Here is a 16116-nt window from a genome sequence, read left to right on the forward strand (position 1 = left end):
CCCATTTTAATTTTCAAAACTTGTGATATCATTATAATAGCAGTCATTTGAATTAAAAAAACCCAAACATATGCTTAAAGGGAACAAGGTGAAAATTTTGATGGGAGGGACTTTTAGTGAGAAATACCATAGTAACATACCACGTGAGATTTTTTTCAGTTAACTATTGCATATTGAGTCACATTTATGTTAAAAAAGATGCATACAAAAAAGGATTGGATCTCTTGTCATCATTTTATCTCTACAGTCATGACCATTAGCATACCACCACTCCACACAAAACACCATGTAATTTCTTCCTGGATAACCAGTAACAGACATTTGCTCTATCTGATAGCATTTCTGCTTCAACTGTTGCATAAAGGGTAAAGCCTATTGATGCTGATTTCTAGAAAATCACCAGTATGCGGATGTCCAACATAACAGCAGCCTTAAACAAGCAATCATGGCACATTCACATGAACAAATTAACTTAATATGTATTTCATCAAAGACAAACCAGCAACTTTACATTGCCACGTTTTTCTTTAGGAGGTATTATAAAGAGTAGACTCATAATGAATCTTTGAAGGAGAAGCTTTTTATAATTTATACAGAAGGTATAAAGAGATGCCACAGATAACATATTCTTTGATCATTACAGCACATGTCAGATGCATTACGAAGCTAAAAGCCAGGTGAGAAAAACGCCATAAGCATCCTGTGGTAAAGCACTCAAGACATCATGTTAAAAGCGTAAGAAACTCTACGTGCCATCATACCCTCGCCTGTTAACTCTGAATAGTAACATGTGAAAGAGAATAAGATGACCCAAGTACCCACACACAGACACCTAATCACCACTCTCGTACTGGCAGGTAGAAAAATGTACTGGTACCAAATTATCAGAAGCACCATTTTGCATGAAAGCTGTGGAAGAATCTTCATATTGCCAAAACTGGGCTGCAGTTGGACGGAAGCCTATATGGGGTGCAAAGGAAAGCTCCCAATAAGTGAAAGTTGCTGTGGGAAAGGTAAAATGATGTAATTTGAACTTCTCCATACCAGTGGTTAAGAAAACTGGCTCCCACTCTTTCACGTGCCTATGAACAAGGGATGGTAAGAGAGCATCAAAATAGCGCAGGGAGCTCTCTAAAAACAAAATGCTTATAAAGAAGAAAGGAAACAGTCCAACCTGGTTCTCCTGAGTACAGACATGACAGTGCTCTTAGGCACTGACAAAGCCCTAATTGTGCTCAGATTGCTAAAGCCGTTTCTTAAAACATGATGCAATATATAATATTAAAATCTGATGTGCACCTACCTGGCACTTGGCTAACAGTACCACACTGCCCCCTTATGTGTAAATACACGGCTAGATTGAGCAGGTTTAGGGATAAATATTTGCTTCTGAAAAATTCTAAAGTACCAAAACTTTAAATGCCATCTTTTCCACGGACTAAGTGTTGCAGTTGGGCTCCCTGGCAAATAACTCTCTGCCAAGAGGTTTCAGCATGTTGTTTACTATGTTACATTCTGCAGCTGTGTTTATTTGTACAGCCCTATTCCCGCATCTCCACAGAAATTAATGATGGTGAGAAGAACAAGTATTCCCCAGGAATACTTCATAAGAGATGAGATTTCTTGTATGTATTTAGGTGACCAGTACAGGTTGCAGTAAAAACTTTTAAGTGTTTTCTCCTTGTCTTTTACAAATATTTCAATCTACTCCTCTAAAACTATTAGCATGAGAAACTAAGAGTTGCAAAAGCAAAACACAATCAAGAAAACCATAAAAACTACCCTTATTAAATGATACCTGGTGCCAGACATTCAACAGGATAATGAATTGGTGACAGGTATGAATCAAAGTAGATTTCTAACTGCAAGTAGCTATGTGATGTGAAAAGAACGGTTGGTGGTTTGATCTGTTTTATGGGGGAAAATCCCTATACAATAAACAGGAAAAAGAAAAGAAAGCAGTGAAGTCACATTTCAACCAGTGACAGCCCAGCACATGCCAGATAACTCCCTGGTGATGCCAGTGGCAGATAGTCATGAGCTGCCCAGAACAGTTCTCTCTCCCTGACAAAAACAAGAGTTAGAGGTACTGAGCTGTCTTTCACTGTCAGGATAACCATAACATCTCTACTTTTCTTTAGCAGCAGGGCTGCACACAAATGTTTCCCAATAATGCTGTTCCGCACAACCCAGTGCTACCCAGTCACAGCACTGGGATGATGGCAGCAGCCTCAGTTCCCTTCTGCAGATAAGAAGGGAATTCTCTCAAATTCTTGTTATAACAGATGGGTAGGGAAGTTCCATTTCTGGGATAAGGTCACCAAGTAGTATATTGACTTCTAGGGAGCAGAGATCATGTCCCAAGAGCAGCACATGACCACCTGTTCTCCAAACTTACTACGAACAGGCAAGGGTCCACACAAACTCCATCCTCTCACTCTCACATTTTTCTGATGCAAAGTTACAAGCTGTAGCACTTTTTTCCCTTGTGCTTATATTCAATATGTTTCTCTACATAGAAGAATGATATTCCTGGAAGAAGTATTTAGATATGAACTAGAGAATGTCACCTCTAGACGATCTGCAGAGCAAATTTACCCATGCAGAGCAAATTGAGACTAATTGTCATATTCAGCAATAAAATCATCAAGTATCACGAATTGCCCTGCAGGAATCCAAGACACACAAAAACAAACAAACGAAAAAACCAACCCCAAACAACCACACAGACAACCACCACTAGGAAGATCACTAGGGTTTTTACTTTTACATAAAAGAAACAGGAAACATCCTGACCTTGTGTGTTGCACAAAAAAAAAAAGTTTATCTGAGGTCATTTTTGCTCTTTCAAGCAGCTCACGTTCCTGCTCATCCCTACTTTGATATTTTCTTTTGTCTTTTCAATAGGAAAATAAAATCTAGTACAGTCCATCCATAACTAGACCTGCTTTTTGAGCAGCAGTAATCTCTTTCTACTGCAGGCCAAAGCTACAGCTCATACCACAATTTCGCAAAGGTGAAAAGCAGGCAGGTCAATCTCCGCCCTAAGATGTGCACATACAGCATTCAGCTCTTTCTTCTTTTATTTTCACTTAAACAGACAAGTACTTTTCATCACGTCCTAATGGATATTTGTCTCCTGCACTGACAGAAGCACCGTAACTTCTGCCCGAGAATGGGGGGATGGAGGCATGCTTTACTTCAGTAGTGCAGAGAACAACTTTTTGGTTTTGATTTTATTCAAATTTGCACCGAGTCATTAATTATTTAAATGCCATTCAAGTATAAATGTTTCACAGCCAATAAAAGATGCCTGCTGTGAGTGACCTGTAGTCAGGTGCATCCTGCATATGCACAAAAGACAGAATTGAAAATCATAAACTATGTACTGTGTAAGCACCTGGAAGGTGCTGAGTTTTACCATTATTGAGTTTTGACTGATCTGCACAACAGCACAGGACCACACGAAATTTCAGAATATCTTCTTGCCCCGCAAGCTGTTGCTATCAGATACATGGCAAGGCAACCATACAAACTGAATTGGATGGAAAACCTCCCATGGAAGAACAGGATTGGAACATGTTATTTAATAAAAGATTTCTTCGCTGCTTCAAGAAAGGTATCACTTTAAGTCTACCAACATCACTCATCTGTACTGCAGAAGCTACCACAGCTTAGACTAATGCCTGTATAACGACAAGACTAAAGTCTGCTCATTGAATTACCTCATTCAAGAAGCAATAGGAATGTACTAACCCAACTTGAAAGGTTAAGGACTTCACAGTCACATCCAGTGTTACATAGTTTTTGAGACTGTGGCCAAATTGCATTAGATTTCTAGAATATCAGTTCTCTACAATTTAGTCCTCAAAAACACTGGCATTCTGCTGTTGGTGTGCTTGGGGGCAAACTTGGAAGCGAAGTCAAACAACTCACACAGGGAGAAGACTAACACACGTAGCACTCAAAATTTTATCAAACAACAAATTGAACTGTTAGACAGTCCAATCACACTTAGTCCAGTATTTTAAATGCTTATTTGGGTCTGCACTTACAGGTAAACAGAATGGAAAGGTACACTTAAGTGGTGGATCAGTCTTCCAGCCCGGAGTGTAAATTTGCAATAGAAGAGGATGAGACTCAAGCTACTTAAAATACTGCTATGTTTGACCTATTTCTCTCAACGCAATAATACAAAATGGATACTTTACAAGGCTAAACAAACCACAAATCATCTTGTATATACACCGCTAATAACAGCTCTGTCTAGAACAGTGAGCCCAAGACCAATCCTACATACAATCATTCCAATCCCTCAACCTGTGTCCCGCAAACTCTATGGAAGCATTTCTTGACAGCAATGAGCCAAATTCAACATATTTTCATTCTACCAGCAGATCTACATGGCAGCAGCCCAAGGAATTCTGCCAGATCCCCCATAATCTGCAACAACAGAGTTGGACTCTAGATTCCGAGCTCCTACTAGAGCCGATTTTAGAAATTAAAAAAAAACCATGGAGGAGGATTTAACTTGGCCTATTCCATGAGTTTATGACTCGATGTATAGTTGTACATCGACATGTAGATTAGATTCTGCTGCTGCAAAAGAATACTGATCTGTTCTTTCTGGTCTCAAGCAGAACTAATTAATGAATTTCAGTATGTTTGCCAGGAATCACTTTGGGAAGAGACCCAGACATCAGGTCATCTCTGTCTGCTTTGTATCACTGGGGTAATTAAAATTTCCGCTAAAAATCAGTGGGAGGCAAACAGCAAGGACAGAGTGGGTTGAAAAAGAGGGGAGAAAAAAACAAAGGCTTAGTAATATAGCTAATGAGGATAAACTTATAAAAAAAAACCAACATTAACAGCTTAAAGCTGTGCCATCGTTTTGTTCCAAGACAAAACCCCCATTCACTCTCATAGCACCTACCACACAGAACAAGCATCTATTTCCTTTGAATACACAAACAAGAATCAGAGCATCAGAAGTCGCTGTCTAATGCAAAAGAGACTAAAACTTGCAAGGGCATTCCAAATTCTTTGAAATTTGGCTAGTGGTATAGCCTCCACAACTATAAAACCATATTTTTAAGAAAACAGTGTTTCTCAAGACAACATCAGCAGAAGTTTTTATTTGGGTAGTTTCCCTTCAACATATACTTGATTTGCAGTTGGTAAATAAAATGCACACAGACGCTTTAACTAATGTTTATTGAACAATACACTGAACAACGGCCACATATACTGCCCCGCCTTTATACATTTTATGGCTATAGTACTTGTATTTCCATGACAACTGGCTATAATATATGCTGAAGAAAGAATACTTTATCAAGGAGAATCTAATGGGATAGTGCGAGAGAAACTTATCATCACCATCGTCTTTTCTTGACTTAGCTTCCTTTCAATGTAATGCCAACTCAATCCAGGTTAGATCCCGCAACCTGTATAAAACAAACAAAAAAAAATTTATATTAAGAGACAAAAATCTCAGAAAAAGAATCATAGTGGTTCACAGTGTGCTCTTACCCTGACAGACATTCTAAGCTTTTTTTTTTCCTCTTAAGATAATGAAGACAGTGCTTTTGGCATTCTGTTTGCCATCTTCTCCAAACATAAAGCAACATGTTTTATTTCAAATTATAATCTTACTGTAGATACAAGCATTTTAGGAAGTTCAAGGTAAAAATACACATCTTAAAAGACCTTGTAGCTCAGCCACTAATTGTAACCACCAGCCACTAACTGTACACTAACTGTAAACCATTTTTTAACATTCAATAAGATCAACAATTCTAGATTTCTTTTCATCCTCTTTGAAGGGACTACAGAAGGTAATTGGAGCTATTAGAAGTTTAATCATAATAGAAATTATAAAAGATCAAATTCTGGAGAGCTAGTACAAAAGTTTTATTTCAAAACTGATTTCTACGCCAATTCTAACAATTTTATAAGTTTTCTATTGTGCTGAGATCTTTAAAAAATGATCCTTTGTCACTGGAGTTTACTTTTTTGAATTTTACTTTACTGTGGACAATGTTAGATCAATCTCTTTCATTTCTGGTTTTAGTCAACATGATCTATTTCTTCTGGTTCTCAAACACGTGATTCAATAAATATTAAATAGCTGCACTAGGAATTCTTAATATCTAAATAGAAACTGTGTTCAGTCTACAAAATGTGAGTTATTTCTAAAATAGTAAATATTTTTTTAAAAAATTTACAAAATCTTCAATAAAAATTAACAATCTTCTAAGAAATCTTAAATAACTTACCTCCGCAAGGTTACCATTCTGTCCACTAAAACAAAGGTATGCTTGCCTTGAAGTAGTTATCCTGACTTTTGTGCTTCAGCATCAATACATTGTAAAATATGATTTGCTGTGGACTGGCTTCTATGAGATTGCACAGGACGCAGCTTTTCCAAGCTCTGGATTTTGAGGCTTGAATTCCAATAAAAATCACAAAACACTTTTATACAATATTCACAATCATTACATTTGGCAGGGAGTGAGGTGGTAGGAATCAGATCAAGAGCTGAAAAATACCCGAAGTTAAGCCCCTAGAGGCCCAGCAACCAGAAAGCATCAACAATGCTCTTGATGTTGCCTGGCACAGTCTATTAAGCGACAGCGCAACAGACAATGCAGCCTGAAAAGTAATAGGTATAAGTCACAACTTGAAACAGAAAATATCTTTGGCTGTGAGCCAAACCACAAAGTTAAATAAATAAATAAATAAATAAATAAATAAATAAATAAATAAGCAAGGAAGCAAGCAGGTAGGTAGATAAATAAATAAATCCAAGCCAGCCTTTTCCTCATTGTAAAGATATCATTTGCTGTAACTATCTGCCTAGCAACCCGACTACCCATAGCTCCATGAAACACTGCTTTTAAGGGATCTGGACAAACTGCAAAATACGAGAGTGACAAAAGAACCGAGGGAATTTTCAGACAAACCTGATGTATCTAAAAACCCTAACAGCTACTCAGTTGGCCTGACTACCTTGAACCATGTAGTTCATGTTTGAGCTTTAATAAAGAAACTAAAACCAGCCTGTAAAACATGACGTTACACTCTCAAGGACAGCCGTGAAAGGATGAAAAACAAAAACCCAAACCCATACCAAGGTTAAAAACGTGTCCTTTGATTGCGCGAAAGATGAGTTTGTTGACTCAGCCTTTCTAAAAGTAGCACTCCTGATACAAAGACTGCAGCTTCCACCCTATCACATTTCGCTCCACCTTTTAACAATTCATGAGGAGGATGCTCCTGATAGCAGCCCATTCACTGCTATTCACCAATCAATTTTTATTCACTGAAGGAAGTGAGAGAGTTAACCATACACCAGGCTTGAAATACCTACACATTTGTCCACTGCACCAGCAGAAACAGCAGACTCACCTTCTCTTCTATGCTCACCTACTGTAACTCACACCAAGGAGAGTATTTTTAAAAGGTTGTCCTACCCAATTACAGCCACATATAACAGCTTTGTGCACCTTGTTCAGTTACAGGAAATCCTTAAAATAAAAAAAAGAAACCAGTCTCCAAATTAAAAGATCAAATACGCAATTTAATTACCTATCTTTCTAAAACATAACATACTCCTAGTTACTAAATGCAAAATGATGCAGAAGAAGAATGTTTGCATGTGTTTTCTCTTGCAAAGGGTGTGAGATGTCTTGAGAAGACAAAAGGTACAAACCTAAGTCAGGAGTCAGCAAATGCAACGATCATGGCCAAGCACATCACAGGTAAATATGATCTACCCTTCATTTGTAATAAATACACACAGATAAGCATTTATACACAAATATAAACATATATATATGTCACACCTAGTTTTGTACAAAGTATACAAACAGAAATATATATAACTACATATCAAGAAAAACCTGTATTTTACCCCTTATCACATTGTCCTTGTACCTTGGACCTCTGCAAATAACACTGTTCCAACGGTAGCCAACGGTGCAGCCTCACCAGTATTTTCTTCTCCACAGAATATCCTGCTGCCATTACAAGGATTTATGTCATCATTGATTTGTACAATATTTTCTGTTGTTTTTATCAAAATACATTTCTTTAATCTTACATTATAACTGGGAGAGCAAGAACATGTCTGTCATTTGTACACCCAGCACCCTCTGCAAAGTACTGCTGTTTTATTAGTGTAAATAGCACACACATGAAAATATTGGAAATAAAGTATTATCAGTAGACTGTCACATCTTGTTTATTCAAAAATCTGTTAAATGATCTGAAATACACTAACTCTTCTGGTAAGGCAAAAGCTTATTAAAACTGAAGAGGATTTTTCTCAGAATTCTTGTGAATTCCATCAGCAAAGATCAGACAGAATGGCATTCAGGTGAGTTTAGCCAATAAAAAGAAAAAAAAAAGTTTGTAAATTCAATACCTTGCTTACCCTTGAAAGCTGCAATGAAGTATAATTCCTATGTCACACAACTTCTGCATAAGAATTTATTTTTTAAAAAACTTTTCTCCTTTCTACACACCCCTGCAGCGTTTCACAGAATATCTTCTCTGACTAACAAATAACATTTTAAGAACATCCATTTTACTATTTTCCATAAGGATTTTGCTCTTGCCTCCAGCACATGTGCAAGCCCAGCACCTTGACCATCAAGACTGAAGCAAATATTAGTCAAGTGTATTCCACTCCCTTATCATGATTGCAGTTTACGTACTTAGAAACATGGCCTGTGAGCAGTGGAAGATGAGATCCTTATCACCCAGAAGTTTCCTATAAAGTTGAGGGAAGTCTCCCAAAATTAACTGGAAATTATGTAGGCAGATCAAGACAGCAGAAGTCTGTGTCCATATTGCTTGTACACGCAATTCGTAGGGCAGCATCTAAGCAGACCACTTCTATCCCCGAGAACACGATTTCTGTTCTGATTTTCTTTTTTATTCTAATATGGTTACCCACGGTGCACATTTTGTTTCTTTTGGACACAGCCTAAGAGCATACTAATCCAGGTATGGATCCAGACTCAGTTCCTTTTAATGTCATCAACTGCAGTCACAAGCGTGAGTGAAGATTTGACACACAGTCTTCTTACTATGCATAAACTATGTAAGGATTTAGAAAAACCGTAGTCTTTTCAACAAACAAGCCAAAAAAAAGAGGTTTACAGGCAATTTACCACACCATGCGTGGGTGTCTCACACAGAAGGGCTCTCTACTATCCACAGGGCACAGAAAGGGTTTAAACGGTTTGTACACACTAGCGAACTAAAGAGTTGTTGTGACTTCTACCAGAAACCATGATTAATTTCTTTGTTGTGCCTGATGCCCTTTCTGCTTTAGACTCAGCCAATCATTATGGCAAGTAATTTGAACGAAGCTCAGGAATAGTTTCAATGACGCTTCTGAGCAGTTACATGCTTCAAGTCAAGCACATGCTGAATACCTTCCTGAACTGAAGCTCATGGTTCTCTTCCACAAATTCTGCCCTAATGGAGATACTTCAGTGTAATTTTACTTCAATGTAATTTTTTCATCCTTTCAAGTCAAACGCTTGTTCGCTTGAGAAACTTTCAGCTTGGGGAGATTTCCAATTGCTACACCACAGCAAACCACCATAATCAAATGCCTTGCTTCGCGGTCTTCTGTTGTAGCCAAAGGCAAAGCAACATAAAAGCTGAAACAAGCCCTGTTTAGTGCTTCTCATGTGTCCCTCTACCAGGAGTTCAAAAGATCTGTTGTATTGTTAAAAAAATAGTCTTAGTTTAGATGACAGCAGTGCCACTGCAACAGAACTGCTTTAAAAACTGATTGCTAAGTGGAGACAAATGCTCTGCCCGACTGTGCCACTTCATACTTTCAAATGGAGAACTGACTTCACCTGCTTCCATTTCTTCTGTCTCATGAACATTGCATGTATTATGCAACAGGATATGTTTTAAGATTAAAGATTTTCCAAGTATTACTACATGAAGTTGATGTTGGCTTAAGATCTCAATAGTATTAAATTCTTCTCTTCCCTTTATTTTTAGAAAAAATCACAGAAGTGCTTGAAGTAAGAAAAATTAAAACATTTCTATTTCATAAAAAGATACTTCTCCATAAAACTGACACAAAACATAGCTAAAACAAAGATTTTGTTGTAAGTATGTAAAATCTTTGTCCTTTTTATAAAGATTTATACAGCAAACCAAGTGAAAACAGCTTCTGTCTTATATTTGGGAACTACTGAGTTTTTCAGAATGAAAGTCTTTGAGAGAATTTTGCCCATAGGTTGTCTGAATTCTAGAAGAAGGTACCTTATACGATGCCTATTCCCTTTCGGCACACTCTGGCTTTTCAGTCTCTATTCCAGACTTCTGTCTAGACCCTGTCTTTTTTCTTCTACTTTTTTTTCACCATAACATTCATCTTCTTTCTGTTTTTACGATCTTGCTATTTGTACTCACTATTCTTTCCTCCCCCATATGCCGGTTTAAATATTCCAGTCCCACTGAGATTTTTATTCCAGCCTCCTCCCTCATCTTCTTTCATTTCTTGAATTTCTTTTTTATCCTGTTGGGGTTTTTTTTTTCCCTCTCTTAAAATAACGTTCAGGGAATCGAGAAACCAAAATGGTTCACATTACCGCCGAGGCATCTCTAAATGGCAAATAAATAAGCCCTTCGAATAGTAACATTCATTCCCACAAAATGCCAAAACATTATAACAAACAGCAAGATGAACATGTGCATGGTCTTCATTCTGTCATGGAGTGGACTGCCCTTCTTCCTTACCGCAACACAGAAAAAAAGACCAGAAGAGCTGAGATGTCCAAGATTTCCAGTTTGAAACTTTTGGGAAGAAAAATTAATTTATACCCTTGAAACTCACATGGGGGGGATTAAAAAAATCAAACTCTTTTTTTTTTTGGGGTCCAAGTTCACTACCACTTTTCATCAGTGGATTACCTAAAGCCCAAGCAAAGACTGTTCCAGACACCGCACAAACAGGGCCACAGTCAGTCATGAAGTTTGTTACCTCAAGAAAAGGAGCACCAATGAAAGGCATAGCTTCAAAGCAAAATGAACACAATAATGAGACATAAACATGAATTCCTCAATAGTTTTTTAGTGAAGGGAAAGATATGGACCATGGAAATCAAAGGAGACCAGACAGATATGGCAAGGGAGAAGGGGACAAAGCAGCCAAGTATGAAATGACCTTAAAGACCTGCAAAGTGAAGGGAAACGAGTGCTGGTGCACGCAGCCCAGATAGCACAAAATATGTCAATTCCAGGCAAAACTCTAGAGAGATCATGTAATATCAAAGCTGATCATGCTTCTACTCTGCCTGGCATATCCAGCTGACCTTCCCATATAGCTATACGATAGGAAGAAGCAAGAAAATTCACGGGTCTCATTTTTGTCTGGACTGGCCTCCCTTCCAACAGCAGGTGGTTCTGTGGGTGCTGGGTAAAATACTGCCTCGGCCTGGCTCCAGTTTTTGTTTTTTCTTTCAAAGAAGAGATTTAGCAGGTTCAAAGCCACGGTTTGGAAGTAGGTATGCAGCTTGTAAACAAGGTGAAAGCAGTACCGACTGGCTTCTAGCTAGGAAATAAATGTACATAACAACATTAAAAAAAAAGCAGCTTATGCACTAAGCATGATATTCTTATCTTAGGGCAAGCCCCGTATCCAGGTTTCCACACATAAATTGCATAGAAATTCTCTAATTAGGACTCAGCAGAGTGATGATAGTGAAATGACTGCACAAGGATTTCAAAGTTGGTAACCCAATTAAATATGTCTCCTCCTAAAAATGAATTGTAGATCTCCTGTAATGAAGCTATCCACACAAGACATAAAGATCATTGACAGAAATGTAAAAATTTAACTAAAAGGGTTATGTAAGTATAAATATAAGGGTTATGAATGAAAATACCTAACGCAAGACTTTTACAAAGTCTGAAATGCATAGAAACTCAAAACAACAGTATAAATTAACATTAGACTGAGAATAAGCCTGCTTTCCATTAAAAGTAGGTCCTTGAACTGCTCTAACTGAAGAGCTCTCACTTGTAAAAGTAACACATTCAATTTGACTATAAGATTTTTGTAATGCCTTAACACACACCTCTCCATTGCCTTTGCTATAAATACACAGAGGTGACACTTGGGGCTTCCTTCCATCTTTGAAGCAGCTCTAGCGTGGGAGAGGTTGCTGCAGGCAGACCACTGATGGCAAGTTCACTCTTAGAAACGACTGTGAAATGACAGAAATCCCTTAAAAAAACTACAGCCTTCGAGTTCTAAAGAAAGCATAAACCCAAGGAATTGAGGAAAATGACACAGTATAATTTTGATGTACTTTCCATTCCTTGTTTCTCTACATTTTCAGAGGTGCAAGAAAGGCCACTACAACTAATGTTTCAAACATGAACTTGATGTTCAGTTTTTAAACACACATGACTGAGTTGGCATAAGAATTATTGTGCTAATCCGTGGTGATCTAGTGATCTGAAAAAGCATAACTCAACCTTAATCTCCATATGTTATTAAAACACCCTGGTTCTGCTCACTCTATCTTCAACTCCTTAAATTTCTGTGGTCACTGCAATAGCTTCACAATCATGAGCTTGCTGCAAGGCTGCCTTCATTTATAAGGTCCAAAATGAATAGCATGGTTTACAACTCTTGGAATATTTATCACTTAGAACTTAAGCCACATCTGCAGCACAGTATTTTTTTAACAGAACAACGCTGTATCTGCTCAATGTGTGTATGAGGGCAGCATTACACCCTAAGTCAACAAAATCCACTATGTGGATACAGTTATGCCAGCAGAAGCTTTGCCCAGCCTGTATCGTTCACAGACGTAGCGTGATTACGCTGTCAGAAAAACTTCAGAGGGAGAGATTATTTAGAGTAGATAAGACTTGACTCAGATAGCCAATTTCAACACTGTTAACCTTTAGAAGAAATAACTATTCCAATGCTTGGCGTGTTTAAGAAAGAAGAGAGGAAAAAGTACATCCTAGCATTTTTCCAAAGTACTTTTTTTGACAGTAAGAGTGAGAGAGATGCTGCCCATCCGCCCAAGCAAAGTACCTCAAGTATTCAGTACCCACAGAGTACCCAAACAAAGAGATCAGAAAAGGACTTCTTTTTTTTTTTTTATTATTATTTCAGATCCCAGATTACCTGCGGCAATATTCTGGACAGCAGCTTGTAAGTGTAAGGCACCTTAGTAACTGGCAGCTGCCACAGCAGCAGCTTCTATTTTCAGTATTACCTCAAATGCGAAGTCTTAAAATAACACACATTCCACCAAAAACAAAGGAAATGTTAATACCTGGCACTCTCATAACACTTTTTACCCACTAAATTCAGAGTATAGTAAAGTCTTCTTTATACTCTGTCAACTCTGAGAAGAGTGAAGGCATGGAAAAATTCAGATCCCACTCAAACTACTTAGTGGAAGAGCTAAAAAGTGAACCTGGGCTTTCTTTTTTCTAGTCTTGTCTCTTTTGCTCAGAAAAAACATATGCAAATATCATAAGGAAAATCTATTTGTGTACTATACAGACAGAAGCACCGCTATTGCGAGGAAATACGCATTCTGAAATGTCAGTTTACCTACGAACAGGAATAGTTATTGAGTATAAACAGGCAAAAGCATGCATTGTATAAAGAATATTCTTTAGAATTAAGCTATTTGTAACACCATACTTACTCCAACACTACCCATTAAGCCTAGCCAATCATTTTAGGCAATGCTCAGAAAAGCAGAGATGTATCAAAGCTTACCTTCTCGTGATTTTCTATCAGGATTTCGACGACGATATTCTGAAACTTAAGGTCCATGATGGCTGCTACAGTTTCTTCCTGTGGCCTCATTAATGTTGGTCCAAATACTACCCCTAGATTTGCCACAGTCATTAGATTCCTCTTGGCATGCTTTGAAACACTTTTTGAAAAGAATTGAAGGAAAAAACAGGAAATAGATTATGAAAAATTTCCATTTCTTTTGGAAACTGCAGTCTACAAATGAAAACATTACATTTCCTTAATCAATGTTTTAGAAGGTTGTTTGGTGCAAAGTTTCTTCAAATAAAGTCTTACTGAATTCTGGAAAACAGAAAAGCCATTCTTCTGGCAATTTAAAAACAAAAGCAGTCTCTTACTGAACTTAAATACATAAAATGCACTTAGCCTTGGACCAGGGCAAGTGTGAAACCAACTTAAATTTGCTAACAGCTCTCCACTATTCCCTTTGCCAGAATTTGCAAAAAGAAAGTATAATGTTCCCTTTCTCACTTCAATCAACCCCTCAACTGCTGGCAGGACTGCTAAAGTAAATACTTATATGGCTTCATTAATGGATTAGATTTCTGCCTTTCCCGCCAAAATATACACAGCATGAGTCAAACGTCTTGTCTGCTTTTGCACGTTTGGTTCTTGGTATTGTGTATGACAGCATCAAGATGGGCTTCAGCTCCAGCCACACTTAACCAAGGCCCTTTGTAGTTAAACAAAGGTAAGGCCAAGAGTTTTGACAAGGTTGGAAAGTAGGTCGTAACACTTACTTCGCTAAATGTTTCACCAGAATTTCCAGCATCTCTTTGTTCTTTTCTGGGAGTTTATGGACCAAGAAGTGAACAGCATTAACTCGAGATTCAGGACTCCCACTTTCTACAGGACAGAGAAATAAATAACTCTCTGAAAAAAATGAGAATTCAATAAAATGCACAGAAACACAAAGCTTCTCCTTCCCCTGCATGGAAGCATACTGCACACCTTTTGCTTCACTGCTTATGCATCTCCAAACATAGCAATACCAAACATATGTGCTTTGTTTTCACAAGTAAACTTGTTCTAGAATTATGTGTTTATTTGCTTATTTTGTAAACTCATCTTTCAATCCACCTGCAAAAGGATGCTTTTGTTCATCTATTTTTAAAAACCAACAGATGTAGTTATTGTTTTGCTGCATTGGACTCATCTGCTTATGAAAACGCTACAAGGTGAGGAGTGATGTTACTGGGTGCCACAGAGTGGAACTGTACTACTTTACATTTTAGAATCATTAACTGATTGTCCTCATCATTAAAATTCAGTTTAGTTGGTACTATGCAGTTAATGATACTGCATTTATCCTACTTCGCACTGGGAACTGTGTAAGATAACGCGTGCAGAAGATGCATATGCAGAAAAATAATCATGTGAAAAACCTACTGAGTGAGATTACTATGACAAAGAGCCCTAAATAACAGCAGCATCCCTATACCTGTCTAGTACAGTACAGAAATAAAGTTAAAATAAGGATATTTTTATTTCTGTGCGTTATATGTTGAATTGAATAATTTTGGCCCCTACAGGTTTCACTGGTACACAGATGAAAACAAGAATCTGTAAAAGATGACAATAATCCCTCTTTCTAGTTCTCAAAGTTGTATTAAATCACAAAATTACATCTCAGTAGTTGTTACAACGAGAGAAGTAGTAGTATTTCTCTTGTATATAATAATACTTAGTACAAGGTACACAGAAAGAAAAATTTAGAACCTGCTCTGAATGCAAGATGTTTTGACACTAGGAACACTCATCAGGTCCCATTTTACCCTACGGCAACTTCAATTCTTAAGTGTATTTCATATAAAATACCACCATATTCCTTCTGTACACATTGCTACAGATTTTTCTTTTTTTTTTTTGTATATTGCCACAGATTCAAAGGCTGTATTTTACTCTTTTGGAGCAAACACCCCTGCACAGATTACAAGAAAAAAGGCTACAAAAGGCAAAATGTTTAGCTTCTAGTCAGCTAATCAAAATTCAGAGAGCAGTCAGAAAAAAACAAACTTTCTTTAATGCAAGATTATTTTACATATATGTGAAATCAGAAATTCTAATTAAAGAGTGGCTAAGTAGCTTAATCACAAGATATAGCCAAGGCTTATATAGTTTCCATCTGCACTGACACACATAAAGAAAAGAAAACTGAAAGTACAACCTCTTAATTTTGGCTTTTCTTTTTTCTGCCCCCTAATAGTTTCAGAGAAAAGGATATTCCTTACTGTTCCCGGTGTTGTTGGTTTTTTTATAGGCTACATAGGAAACAACACTGACTACCT

The 16116-nt window shown here is 37.5% G+C and overlaps 1 protein-coding gene across 3 annotated transcripts in view; it reads right to left on the reverse strand.

Annotated features, from left to right (window-relative positions):
- The window catches only part of ARHGAP10 (Rho GTPase activating protein 10), a 149083-nt gene that overhangs the window by 36045 nt on the left and 96922 nt on the right, over positions 1–16116 (reverse strand). For all 3 annotated transcript variants that reach the window (XM_054064843.1, XM_054064845.1, XM_054064844.1), the window contains exons 17-18: positions 14569–14674; positions 13790–13949 (exon numbers count right to left, since the gene is read on the reverse strand). In XM_054064843.1, coding sequence (XP_053920818.1) covers positions 13790–13949; positions 14569–14674 — 266 coding nt within the window. The remainder of the gene's footprint in view (positions 1–13789; positions 13950–14568; positions 14675–16116) is intronic.

This window comes from Cuculus canorus, chromosome 4 (genome assembly GCF_017976375.1).
Source record: "Cuculus canorus isolate bCucCan1 chromosome 4, bCucCan1.pri, whole genome shotgun sequence".
Taxonomy (NCBI): domain Eukaryota; kingdom Metazoa; phylum Chordata; class Aves; order Cuculiformes; family Cuculidae; genus Cuculus; species Cuculus canorus.